The following is a 14,453-nucleotide window of genomic DNA, read 5'->3' as shown; positions in this document are numbered from 1 at the left end:
CTTATTGAGATTTGTGTTTTTGAAGTATGTTCAAAACAAAAATCTCCCCTTTAACGATAATAGAGAAGATATTAAATACGAAGACGACGCAATGAGCTAACAGGGCTAGCGTTAGCTTTTCGTTACCACGGTAACCCCGCTTCATCCAATATACAAGCTAATGCTAACGCTAGTGCTGCTGATAAAGTAAAATTACATTAGGCTGGGAATTATTATCTTTGTTCGCCATTATATTTCATACATGGTTGTTTTAACAGTCACCGCAACAAAACATAAATATCATGTTAAATATAGAGTATGTGCGATGTCTTTATTGAAGTATTTAATTGAAAGTATTTATACATAGGGTGTTGCCAAAAATCGAGAGGAATATATAATAATCATGGTTGTTGCCATGTGGCATTATTCAAATCCTGCTTTAATAGAACTTTAACAGGTTCATGAATGAACTAGCTAATTAATTAAAACTTAAGTGTCAATATTAACTTTTTTATTTTTGTATTAACTTTATTATTTTATATTGTACAAACTATTGTTTAACACGCTATGAATTTGAATTTATCATTAGAAAGCTCATGTTGGCCCATTAAATCGACAGCTTGTTTTACTCTATGTCCGTCCTTCTTCTGATTCCACCTGATTTCTTCTGTCCGTTTTTTCACTGTGTTTATTGCCCCTGCACATCTTGTAACAGAATGTAAGTACAGACAAATTGCCAGGAATGCTTTACTGCAGTACTATTAGAAATCACTAATATTATTCTCTCTCTCTGGCTTGTTCTCTAACTGGAGGCAGGATAAGCCTATTAATCTTAGAGAGCAGGGCAGCTCAGACAAGAAAAAACAGGTGTAGCATATAACATATAAAGCAAGATAGTTTATGTACCATCTAATAACAAATATTAAAATATAAAATCAGAACAAATCATAAGCATAAAATGTCAAGAATATCTATAATTGTTATACAAGAATTATCCTCCCTAGGTTTTATTGTAGCCAGTATTTTCCATATGAATATGAAGGATACTGTACTTTTGCAGTTTACAATCCAGAACAACACATTTAATAATAAAATGAAAGGAAAAAGTACCAGTAAAAAACCTAATATTTAATATTACTCTACAAATGAAGCCAAAGTGATATCATCCCATGACCTAAAACAATACTTTTTCACTCTAATCCTTAAATTCAGGTAGCTAGATGCAACATCTACTGACAAAAGTAATATGAATTTCTCATACATACATAAACATATATACTCTTACAGTGTAATATTTTCGTTTTGTTATCTATTATCTGCTTTTTATTTTTAATGTATCTTTAGGTTACTGATCATTAAATATAGCTTCAAAATAAAGTGAATGCAGATTACGATGTATAGTATCTTATGGTTAAATGTGACTTACAGTTTCAGTAAATTTTCAGTTTTTTAAATATGCTACAAAATTGGCACATAACAGCCGCAGTTGAGTTTCTTTTGTGTGACAGAGATTGGAGACTGGCAGGTGTTAGGATTCCTACCTTATATTGTGACTTAAAAATGCCTTTTCAGATGTTTTTGTTTGGATCATGAATAGCCTAAATATACAACAGTAATACCACAGAATGACATGACTGAAAAATACCTTGCATGTTAAACAAATTAAACAAAAGTCAGATCTTGGATTTTGAAAAAACAATATCAAAGAGACTGGGGGGAAAAAGGGGTGGGTGCGAACTACTTAATATAGGATAGTTTTTTCCCTGGATTCTGACATTTGTTGTAGTCCTGTATGAGGCATTTTTATTTATAATTTATTTTATGTATTTATTTTATTTTGTCAGTAGGCATACAGGTTACTGGGTTAGTATATAAAACATTTTTGCATGAGTAAATCAAATTGCTGCATCTAAACATGTCAGTATGAGCTATGTAAAATTCATAGAAAGCTGTGCAGGATAATATTTGCAGGCCTTCAGTTACTTCCTACTGAATAACTCAGCCAGTACTATAGAACAAAATATTATGATGTATTGGCACAAGATGTGTTATCTTAAAAGTGTGCACATCAAAGACAAAACATTGTTTTTAGAAATGTTTTTGGTGAGTTTAATTTCAGAAGAGGTGCATACACTGCTAGGTGTCATTAAAACACTACAACTATTCATGGAAAAACTCCAACAACACAAATGTGCTTGTGACCAATCTGTGCCCAAAGATTCATAATTTCAATCTCATTTCAAGTATAAATGAGAGCTGTAAAGATGAAATTCAAATGCTGCCAATTAATTTAGACATTTCTACAATTATTGCAATAGATAAACATCAAAGAAAGCCACATCAGGCCTAAAACACATCCCTTCTCCACCACTGATCACAAGGAGGCTGATGGTTACTAAAACACTATTTCAATTGTCACACACAACACACATTTTACATTTACTATTGTCTTTATCTCAACTGTGCAGTCTCTTTGAATTCAGTTCAGTTATATTAATACAGTCACACTTGCTGAAAATTGTCCCTTCCTGCATTTCATAAAATGCGCACTTTTAAAGTTCTTCATGCAATCAGGTGAACCTTCACACTGCAGATGTACTGTTTCCGCACTAACGGCTACATTCAGCGGATCTGCTGGTTTTATGTTACTTCTCTGTCACCGTCTCCTCCATAAAGGTAATTATTGGTTCCAGCTGGCTGTATATACTCCTCAGTTTTGTCCCAGTCTGAGACCCAGCGTCCTCCTCCCACACCCCCACCTCCATTAGGATCTGCTCCCTGGTTCATGGCTCCGTAGCCTGTCCCACCGCTCGTGCGATACAGCTCTTCTGTCTCATTTGCAAGCTCATCCTCATCCAGGATGCCACATTTTTCAACACTCAGCTGTTCTGGCTCAGCCCAAGCTTGCTTCTCTCCAGAAGCGAAAATGCCTGTAGCAGAGACAGACAAGATAAGTCTATGATCATTCAGACTTATAACAGACAACAAATATACTATCTACTATGTTTAACTGAATCTTCTGTTTGATTGCTCCATGATCAACACATAGATTGCTGCATATTTGCTGCATATCACTGCATAACATCTTAATGCAGTTTGGAAGAATGGGTAGAAAATGCAGAACAAAATATACACACCATAGAATATAACACCTCCATAATGAACAAGCGATGCAATAAGAAACACACCCTGCCACTCCTCCCGCGTCTACCACATAAGGGTGGGTGAGAAAGAAAACATAGTGATAAATATGAAGTGATGAATATGAAAAAAAAAACTTTCAATTATTATTAAAATTTTCCATTATTATTGTGAAATTAAGCTCAAGATAAGGTATTCACACATTAAATCACACCATGACAGGTTTGTATGACTTTTATAATTGTTTTTAAACTCTAGATACATTTGATCTGTTGAGCTCCGCTCAGTGCAAATGAAAGCAATATTTGTCCCTCTTAAGTGATAAGCCTGTATGGACATAGCAAATGCTAAATGGGTCACTTCCTCAAAAAGAATTTGAGGAAGTGACCCTTCTGCTGTTGTCATGGGTACCTAAACCATTTAGATTACCACACTTAGTCTTCAAAAAAAAAACAACCTTCAGTACATCTTCAGACAACATAAATAAAAGAAAAAATGTTTTGGAGTAAATTTTTTCAGTATCCAATCACAATCAGATTCTTTCTACAGTTATATTTTTAGTTAATGTTCACTGCCCGAGCAAATAAGTGTTTTTATGAACTAGAGAATCACAGATATTTAGAGTCAGTTCCCACCTTGTGCTTTGTCATGGTACCAACTATAAGTGGGCAAACCATACCAGACAAAGTGCCCACACCATTGGAGATACCCATGAGAATACTAGCATACCGTGGTGCAATGTCCAGGTGGTTTACATTGAAACCTTATGAGGAAGAATAGAAATTATTAGTATCATGTATTTTAGTCAGAATTTTAATAAAGCATCAGAGCTTCAAAATCTATTGATGTCACACTTAGTACTCCACAGAAGAAAAGAGACAAACATATATCACAGTTATGTAGTATACCTGAAATGGCAAACCCAGAGAAACCCACCGCCAGCACCAGGAATGTAATGGCAACACCTTTTGTATGAGAGAAACCCACCACAAGCAACAGGGTTGCCTCCATCCCAAACCCTGTGAAATATCAGAGAAACAAAGAAAGCATGAGGTTTGTAAAAAAAAATATGTTTATCTAAATAAATAATGGCCATTTTGATTTGCTTTTTTCTCCCTTTTATAAAACTCTGCAGGCTAAGCAATAACCTCATTTCACCCTAATAATGACATAGCTTCCCACACAGTGAAATGTGCACTACATACTTCTCCATTTCATTTTGCTATTGATCTCTCGCATGTAGTTCAAAAATAGCAGACAGCAGTAGAGCTTCTGCTTTATACTGAATCACCATTCTGCTGACAGTGCAGTAAATGTCTTCATGCCACTAAATACTGGAGTTGGTGGGTTACCATTAAGTCTCATTTTGATATGACTGAACCTTCAGTCTGAAAGGAAAGTACTCGGAAAATCCCGTCAATCATCTCTAGAAAAGTTGATAAAATTATATGTTAGATTGTGAGTATGTTGGTTTAGGCTTCTGAATGTGAAAGATCAGCCAGTCTGGGCTCAGCAAGTCTGATATACCTCTTTAATACTGCCTCCATGTGTTTCATTTGTGTAAGGGTAATTCTGCCATCTGTTCTATTTGGTCCTGTCTTACCTCCGCAGTTCATTAGTTTTCTGACATTAGTAGTGGTCATGATTTGGTTGGAGCGCAGATGGTCGGCGAGCTGACCACCGATTGGGACAATTATGGTCATAACCAGATGTGGAAGTGCAGAAACTATGCCCACCTAGCCGGAACAGAGAGAGAGGCATGATTTTCTGTGACTGTGACTGTGGCTGTGCGGTGTCATGGTATTACATATTTGGAAACTTTTGGCTCTGGGTACACTACAACACCTTTAAACCGCTAATATTTATTTCTGTTACCTTGCTAATCTCAAAACCAAACACCTCTTCAAAATATGCAGGCTGGCTGATGAGGAGCAAGTAGAAAGTCCAGCTTCTGCAGAAATTAGCCACAATAATGGCGTACACTGGCATGGACGTAAAGAAGGCCCTCCATGGTGTGTTGAATTTCTGCAACCCAAAAAATGCATAGTTTATTTCACAGATTTTATAATGAAATGTTAAATGTAAAGTTGTTTACCTGAATTATTGACCAGTTTTGTTTTTTATTTAAGATTTTATTTAGAAAAAAACAAACATCAGAGTCCAGGTCATTGTGATGGGTGGAGTACATTGTTTTGCTTGAATGCATGAGTGAGCAGCAGCGCACTGATAGCTCATTTTTTCTGCTGTGCTTTTATGTTGATAGCGTGTTAATGGTATTTCAGAATTTGTGATAAAGCTTGTGACATAACATTGTTTGACACTCCCTTAAGTTCTACTTAACTTTCTTCCTACTCTAACTTGGCTTTGCTAGTAGACCACTACACTGTTCAAATCTGCATGTGATCTCATTCTCATATTAACATTTAGAATAATACATAAAAAGTACCAGCTTAGAGACTTAGATTGCAAACTAGTTACCTGAATAGAAGGAAGTGGAAATGCAATGGCAGGGCCAACCTGATTTGGTACAGTAAGTGATTAAGTGTACCTAAGGAAACGTGCCGTCTGTACTGACCGATATTGTGTGTTGGGCTGAATCGCCAATGCTTTCTTCAATGTATTTCCTCTCTTCCTCTGTGATTGTGGGATGGGCTGCTGGACTCTCATAAGCCACTAAGATCCAGAAGCAGTACCACATGACCCCAAAACTTCCTGTCGGCAGTAAAGGAAAACATATAGGCAAACAGGCAAGAGCAGGTGTCAAACCTGGAAGAAATGTCAAAAAGAACAGGCAGCAAAAAACTTTGCCTGTAGCTGCAGCCTCAGTACAGACTGGGCTTGAAAGTTCACTTCATACATAATCGGTGATGGCTATTTTCTTTCTTCTGTTTTTTTGGCCTGAGTTGCCCTTGATGCCGTTTCTTTCAGTTTCAGTATGTGTCAGAACTTACTGTGCTAAAATATACCATGCAGAGCAACAGCCTTGTCTGCACAAGTACTGAAGTCAGTGTTTTTATGTATTACTGTAGAGCTGCTGTCCTGCATATTATGGCAACAATCACACTGTGTTGTATTTCATTAAGAAGATAATGTGTAATTTTCCAAGTTGTAGTTTAGTCTCAAAATGGTTCAACCTTTAAAAACTCAAAAATAATAAGTTGACAAATAGTTAAAGGGTATATGTTTTATTTTCTTTACCTCCAGCGTGAGGGTAAAGGGTCTCTTACCATAGACATAGAAAACTGATGACCATCCTGAGTACTGGACTAGGATTCCAGCTAATGGCATGGCAATCACAGCACCAGCATAAGAACCTGGAGAAAAGGGAATGTGTTTTAATTAATCTGCCATGACACTCTCCTGCTGGCTGAGGTTATCTATTTAAATTGTTTGTTTGTGTCAGACCAACAGTCCAAAGCACAAAGACATTTTATATACGGTCATATATGGCAACAAAAATCTGGAACTCCTCATGATTGAAAAGCTGGAACCAACAAATACATATTAATAATAATAATAACAATAATGAGTGTCACAGACATAAATGTGACAAAGGACGTACCACAGAAGGCTGTGGTGGCCAGGCGACTCCTCTCAAGAGGTGGTGCCCATTTTGCCCAAATACCATGACAGGCAGGATATGAAACCCCCTGCAGGATAAAGAGTTAAAAATAAGAATTTAAACCATGATAAACTGTTTTAAATATATGATTTCTGAAAAGAAGTGTCAAACACCTCCACAAGTCCTTGAAACACCCTGACGATTATAACACAGCCAAAGTGTATCCGTGCTGCTGCAGGAATCAGCATGTTGAGACAGGATGTGGCCACAACAGCAAAGCCAAACACTCTGGATAAGAAAAATAAACAGAGACAGAAAATTAACATTCCATTCTACTGTATAGAAGCACTTCAAACAAGAAGAACAGGACAATGAAGCAACAGACCTGTTTGCTGCAAATTTCTGACAGATGAATCCTCCTGGGATCTGGGTTACTATGTATCCCCAGAAAAATGATCCATGGATCATTCCCACTGTTTCTGGATCCCAGTCAAACTGAGCTTTCTGCTGGGACACAGATGACAGTTAACTGAGACAAGTTTGGAGCACAGTCTTCACTGTTGTACCCTAAAGAGTTCCCTAAAATGGAAGAAAGGGGCACTGAACAAATCCTAGACCATCACCACTCACCACTATGACCTCCTTGTTGTCTCTAAAGATGGTGTGGCTGTTGACCATGCTGACGATGGCCACGCCCAAGTTACATCGGATACCGAAGGAGATGCAGAAGCCGATACCAGAAAGGATGGCGATGATGTAGCGTCTGGGCAGTCCAAAGCACGTGCAGTCCACCACAGGCAACTCCTTCTCCTCCATGAGCTCCGGCCGGCCCTCTGCCGACAGCTCAATGGTCTCGCCATTTTCCTGCTTCTTCTCAAGAGCTCTGTCAAGAAGAGATCAGAAACCCCAAAGGTGAGTGAATGAAAAATATTCCATGTTAAACTCTTTATACTTTCCTTTATGTCAGCCTGTGATGGTGTGGTTGTCGGGTATGCCAGTGAGCTGAAATCCCCACACAGGCAGGTGTAGTATTGTGCAAAAGAACAACTCAAAACATTTGCCAAATCACAGGAAGTATAACAGCTAGTGAGTCCTCCATAATAACAAAAAACTATCCTGTCTATGTTGTGAAGCAGTCAGTCAGTGAGCTGCCCCAGGTTTTCCAGGCTCTTGTTGGCACAGTGAAAACTGATCTTGTTGTAGTCTGACAGACTGGCTTGATAAAAGCTCACAGAGCTAAATATTCTGACAGAATTTCTCACTGTCAGTTTGACTGGAAACTCCAGTGCCTTAATGAGACACAGTCAGCACCGGTGCCTGTCAGCCTACAGCCACCAGAGGCTGCTGATGTAACCCTGCAAGCACAGCTCTGTCTTCTTTAGGTGTTAATATACTGGGCATTTTTGTAGTGCAAACATTCATCTCCTGAAAGAGCTGACTGATAGTGAGAGCTAGAGTGTGAGTCAAAGACAACAGTGTCGTCTCATCCTGGTCTATAAATGGCCCCTTTTCTCCTTTCTATTTATAACGTGTTTTTCGGCATGCTTAGAAACCCTGAGAAACCATGAGCTCTGCCAACTTCCAGCTGAACATCAAATATGTATCTAAATGTAGTAAATCATCTCTTAAACATAACATGAGTTCGCCGAGTTCAACTGATTCCATTTTATTATTCCTGCTATATCTATCTCTAGGTGCAGTTAAAGGCAAATATCCTTATTGTCTCTGTTTGCTAACAACAATGCTTGTTGTGCTTGAGTAAAGTATGACTGTTTCAGCCCTGCAGCATGGAACCAAACCACAACGCTAATGAATAAAGCTTGAACAGGCGTCATTTGTTTGGACTATGTGGTGTATTTTATAGCTGGAACAGTCCTCCCACAGTGGTCAAGACGATCATTCATCATAGTTTGGATGAAAATGTTTACCTGGAAGAGCACTCACACTGCTGTGTGCTAGGATTTACATTATGACACGATGAATATGACAAACATTTATCAATCACAGGGTGAAAAATGAAACGAAATGAAACTAGATGTCTTCAGTGAACAGGTGATAGATAACTTGTTTGGCATATGTGCTGGGTTAGCAGCTTCTGTTTGACTGAATGGGTCTCATCCTTTCTTTTATACATCACAGTGGTACGTGAATCTCCTCTGCATCATTATATCATTTCTTCACAGACCAACCCTGCAACCACATGTGTTAATGGGAGACTGGAGGTCTCTGTAGATCCTCAATGACATGTTGAAACATTGCTCTAAACTGTTACTACTAACATGTCAAAACTGCATTAGCCTGTACCATCAGCTCCAGACAGCAGCTGTTATAAGAACGTGACATGTGGCATAGACTCTCTTACCAGTTTTAAACCACTGTAGACCACTGTTGGACCAGACATCCTGTTTGTGTGTGCGCGTCACGTTGATGAGCCAGAGCACTATAAACATATTTAACTCATGACAGCCTGGATATATATGAAGGTTTATTTGTGTTTTTCTAAAGCAGAATGTTTTAAGCTCTAACGTGTCACCAGGACAATCGTATTTCTGATATACAACTGAACAGCACCAGCTGATCAACAAAACTTATCCTTATACAATAAATGTACTTCCTGTAAATAAAATAATGCATCAAGTAACAACAAGACTCTAGAGATGGACTGCGTTCCTGTCAATCATCCCGCTCAGTGGGTTCAACTAAAACCTCCAAGTGTAAGCTGACGGATAAATAACAGCAACACGATTACAAAAACATATGTGCTCTATTAGTTACTGAAAGCAGAGGTTCTAACAGGCTTCGACACTGATCAAGTATTAATGATTCTCCATCTTGAATTATTAATATCGCCGGCTCTCTGTTGGACTATTTTTGTCTGGGTGGGCCTCTCTCTTCATTCTTCCTGTCTCTTCTTCTTCTTTAACCCTGCCTTTTACTGTCAGCTCCCCTGACTCACGCATAGCCTCACACACAATTCACAAGTTTCCCTCCTTCTTCAACACCAATTTATTTTCTTGGCCAAAATGCAAGAAAATAAACTATAGAGTCTCTGCTGCAGTGACTTTTCATGATTGACCCCGAGTTAAAGAAAATCTGATGTAATCCTTACAAGCTACCAGACCTTCTTTCTCTTGGCCTCATCACACTGTGAGCAAAATGTCTCTGTCCAACTGTGAACCAACTTAAAAACGCTCAATTTTATTATTTAATATTTGTTATTTTACAATATTTCACGAGGCTGAACTCACATCCTGCTCAGTGATCATCCCCCGTGTTAGATAAGCTGTTAATTCATATCCCAAAGACAAATGTCAGGGAAGTTGAGCTGCTCAGTCCAGAGCTGAGTCAAAAGGGTAAAAAGAAATTACAAAGTTCTTCATGACATTAGTAAGCAAGACCTTCACACTGTCCTCCAACACTGGTTGTATTAGTAATATAGGCTACTGGTTGTATTAGTAATATAGGCTACTGGTTGTATTAGTAATATACTGGTTGTACTAGTAATATAAAAGAATAATCTTCTCTTGAACCACTGACCAACTATATAAAACGAAGCACAAGGTTATGGATCAAAAATATGTCAATATCTGTAGATTTTAGTTTTAAAGGGAGGGCAGTTCATTCATTGAAATATTTCAGGGATTAGATCAAGTGAAAGGAAATGTTATCAACTACTTATGACTAATAATAAGTCATCAGGTGTGGAGGCTTTTAGACGGATACAGTTTAAGACCATAAATAAAATAAATAAATAAATAAATAAAACATTGAGTCACCACATCTATGAGCAGAGCTGTCTGCTTGTCGCGTTGCGTGCAGAGACCAGGACCGGGGAACGGGTCGGTGCGCGTTAGGCACGGAAGAAAGGTACCACGTGCGCTTTACGGAAATCCAGAGCGCAATGAGTCCAATGGCCGCATCGATGCTGTGCAGGATGGGGGGGGGGGGGGGGGGTTTGATGACGAGCTAGCCTGCTACTTACAGGGGGGTAGAGAGGCAGAGAGGTGGCCAAGGTGTACGGCCTGCAGGGATTTACGTGGGCCGACAGCTTGGACGAAGAGAGGCTATTTCTGGAGAGGATTTAAGTGTTTAGACGCTACATCAAATCCCGAGAGAAAGAACGGAGAGTCCATCAATACCTCAGTGCTTTAAGACATACGTTACTAGACACACTCCTCTTTCTCCGCTGGGGGAGGTTTTTTTTTTTTTAATGTGCAGCTTATTGCCGATGGAGCTGTGGAAGTTCTCAGAAAGTCACAGTGCGCAAGTGTTTTGAGACTCTAAAATGCCCCATGACGTGGAAAACGTCAGATTCCCGTCCATCTCTATTCCTGTCTCGGTCCATATCCCCCAGTCCATCATCACCGCTGTCTAACCCGCACTCCAAAAGACATTTCTTTGTTTTGGAAACAGCTGCAGCCTTTAGAGTGGCGGCTAATGGAAGGCTTCCTAAACTCACTGTTCCATAATGACAGGTGTGGCAGAATAACAGCGCACATAGACCACATTATTATGATAAAAAACATTGTTTGACTGCTCAGTCATAAACCTCAAATAAACATCCACATAAAGCTGCGGCTCTGCAGCTGTAATTTGACAATGTAACAGCGTTGCACAAAAGCCTGGAAGAAATGAATCCCAGCCATCGATCCAACGCTTCACCTTACACTGATGGTACACTTTGGGCCTAAAATGAAACCTAATTCTGTTTATTTGTTCCTCAGATGCACAGCAGGACAATTTACTCATGAAACAGACTTTGCGAGACGCATTTTAAATGTCAGAGCATCTGAGCGCTCACAGAAGATATTGGCAACTTTTTTTTTATCACCCATTATTTGCCCTTTAAAGCCATTTTAAAGTGTATACATGTGTGCACATTTATTATGTGATCGCTATTATTCAGTATCCTGTACAGAGACAGATGTTGTGCCAGGTCACACAACCCTCACTAATCCGGGTCACTGAGTGTCTTGATCTTAACGTGAGCAGTTTGCTTCTGTTTTAAGAGAAATCCTCACATTAAAACCACAAAGTAAAAACAGCCATTAGTAGCGATTTCATTGCAAAAAAATCAACTTTTCATGTTTTAACACGAGAGTGAAGTGGTTTTCTCCAAAGGGATTTTACATACCCGTATATTTTCCCGAGAGTCTTGGCTGCAACGGCCTTAAACCTGTCCGGCCGGATCTCCATCCTCACGAATCCACGGTCCGATCAATGCGCAATCTTTACGCGCTCCCGCCTGAGCGCACCGTCTTCCCCTCTACTCCCTCCACTTGGTGTTTCTCACTCGCTCATAAAAATATCTTGATTTTACTTTGATGACCAGACACCTTAACCCCAGGTTTCCTGTCGAGGTCAGATTTCTTCTAGGCGATACTGATTATCCAGAGATTTAATTTGCCTCAACTTCCTTTATTTAAAATCGACCTAACAATCATTTTCAGTCCCTCTTTGCCAGAGACCTTAATGTCCAAATGAAGTTCTTTACACTCTTTGGTGTCCGTAAAGGTCCGACAAGCGTTGGAAGCAACTTTCGACCGGATTCATGGTGCCTCTGGCCGTGGTCCTGAAACCAGATTACCGCTGCCTGCGCTAATCTCTCCAAGTGTGTGCGCTGAGTGGAAGGTAGGATGTCACTTCCTTCCACTCAGCCCGATGTTTTAAGCCCTGACTATCCAAGGAGCAGCTATTCTTGGAACGCACAAGCCTTGAATGGAGGTTGTTAGAGTAAACGCTGTCCGATCGAAGCATATTAACAAAGTTCCCAGGTATTTGTAATGCGGGAGGGGCGGGCTGCTCCCAGCGCAGACTCTCAGTTAGACTGTCGATTATTTTATGAGCATCGAGATTAAAGGGGCTGTGTCAGGGAATGTTACTCTTACTTGTAACAGATAAGGCTGGTTCAGACTTGTGGTTTGATCTATGCACCTTGTGCCTCATACCAACAGCTGCAGAGCCACCATACACCCTACCTTCAGTAATGTGGAACACGTGACCTATAACACTAATCAAACCTAATAGCAATCTGCTTTCTCTGATAATCTCGACAAGTTTAACTACAGTAAGTCAAATCACAGGCCGTTGTGTTCCTTAGTGTTGTATTGACGTAGAGGTTAATGATGTATAAAGACCTCTATAGTCACCACAGGGTCATCTCAATATGTTACTGAATGAAGCAAAAGATTTCAGTGGAGGTGTGTGTGTGTGTGTGTGTGTGTGTGTGTGTTTCCCCTTCAAATCCAGATCGAAGTATGCATTGTGCCAACATGTCCGAGCTATCAGCCCTAAGGAGCAGAAACAAGCAAGGCGGCATTTTTTCCCATCACTGGACAGTTTATTTTGCTGGCAGTATAGTGGAAATCTACTGAAAGGATAGATGTTAATTGGTTAAGGTGGGGGAAAGACATAGTTTGTTGTGGAAGTACAAACATACGGCACAAATGACTACAGTTCATACATATGGTTGGGATGCACAGGCAGATGTTTGGGTAGATTCGTGGTGAGAGGGCTATGAGGTCACAGGCAACGGCACTAAATGACAGATTTGGCAGCAGAGGCAGGTGGACGAGATACTTTCATCACAGCAATCACATGACATGACTCTCCTGTGGGTACAGCCACCAGTTGTAACTAAAAAAGGTCCCTTCTCTTCTTCTGCATTTTTCTACTGATCAGAAACCTCGACTGGATGGGGTTGTTCCCTAAATCCCCTCCTGAATGTGAATCTGACACATTATTTTTTACTATAAAACATTTTCGGCAAAACTTTGATGTCTATAGATAATGGAAAACAACGTGCACATTTTAGGCACAACTACTTTTTTACTGTCACTCGAACTGCTCACTAAACATTCAGCATCAGATGCAACTCTTCTCCAGATCCTTAGCTGATATAGTTCTCAGAGAGTGAGAGGAGAGGAAGAGGGGAGGGAAGGGCATGGCAGAGGGAGGGGGGGACAGACTGGGTGGGACAGAGATGATCGATGGAGTGTCTGAGAGCGAGCCGTAACCGGCTTTCCGCACATCTACTGCACTGGAGCCAATGGAGGCATGGAAAAACACGGGGGGAGGGTCCATGGGGTCTGTGGTTAAATCTGCAAATGGAGATACTGTATAAGAAACTTGCAGTTCAAATGTATAGATACTTCTTAAATATTCTAAATGCCACCAAGTTGCATTCAAGGCACAAAGTTTCTGTCTATATTTAACATTTATTTTACCTACTGTATATGCACACTTGCTACTTTTACTATTAAAGCAGTCCCACATCATTCCGTGGTGCCTCTAAATGGCAGTAAAGAGGAAGTGCTTCAGTATCCAGTAGTCATGTTGCACGATTGCCAGTAAACACAGCATGCTCATGTTTAACAGCCAGTTAACGATCGATACCGAGGAGACCAGATGGGACAAAGATGCTGATGCTGATAAGCAGGAGGATTAGGTTTTTGTTTTTTTTTTGGACAGTCTGTACTTCGATCTTTAGCATCATGTTGTCACTTTGTGAGACAACTTTCTTTGCCCACGGTTGTACGTTTCTAGCTTTGTTTTAGACAGTTTTGTAGTGTGGAAATACAAGTGATGTGTATTTTTCCATGTGTAAAAATATGGCCATAAGAGAGAGTAAGGTGTCAGATGCTCTGTAAGTCATTTCATTTAGTGCTAAATGGCTGTTGTTCCTTATGTAACACTCAGAGAAGCTTTAAAAACAGCTGAATAAAGATCTTGATCTACCTGGGTCGTCACTGAGCTGGGTGTGCAGGTACTG

At 39.8% G+C, this 14,453-nt stretch overlaps 1 protein-coding gene across 1 annotated transcript; it reads right to left on the bottom strand.

The window, feature by feature from the left end:
- Positions 1-1,833: 1,833 nt before the first annotated feature.
- Positions 1,834-7,576, bottom strand: LOC113136024 (vesicular glutamate transporter 1-like; the record flags this gene model as incomplete). The annotated part of the gene is made up of 12 exons (XM_026316472.1): positions 1,834-2,909; positions 3,117-3,186; positions 3,756-3,883; positions 4,029-4,139; positions 4,724-4,856; positions 4,996-5,145; positions 5,696-5,832; positions 6,348-6,434; positions 6,683-6,770; positions 6,856-6,970; positions 7,068-7,186; positions 7,313-7,576. Coding segments are annotated over 12 exons (1,692 nt in total), but the record flags the coding sequence as incomplete, so codon positions are not given.
- Positions 7,577-14,453: the final 6,877 nt, after the last annotated feature.

Source organism: Mastacembelus armatus, chromosome 19 (genome assembly GCF_900324485.2).
Source record: "Mastacembelus armatus chromosome 19, fMasArm1.2, whole genome shotgun sequence".
NCBI lineage: Eukaryota > Metazoa > Chordata > Actinopteri > Synbranchiformes > Mastacembelidae > Mastacembelus > Mastacembelus armatus.
Note: the sequence above shows the minus strand (reverse complement) of the source record. Positions and strands in the feature narration are given on the sequence as shown.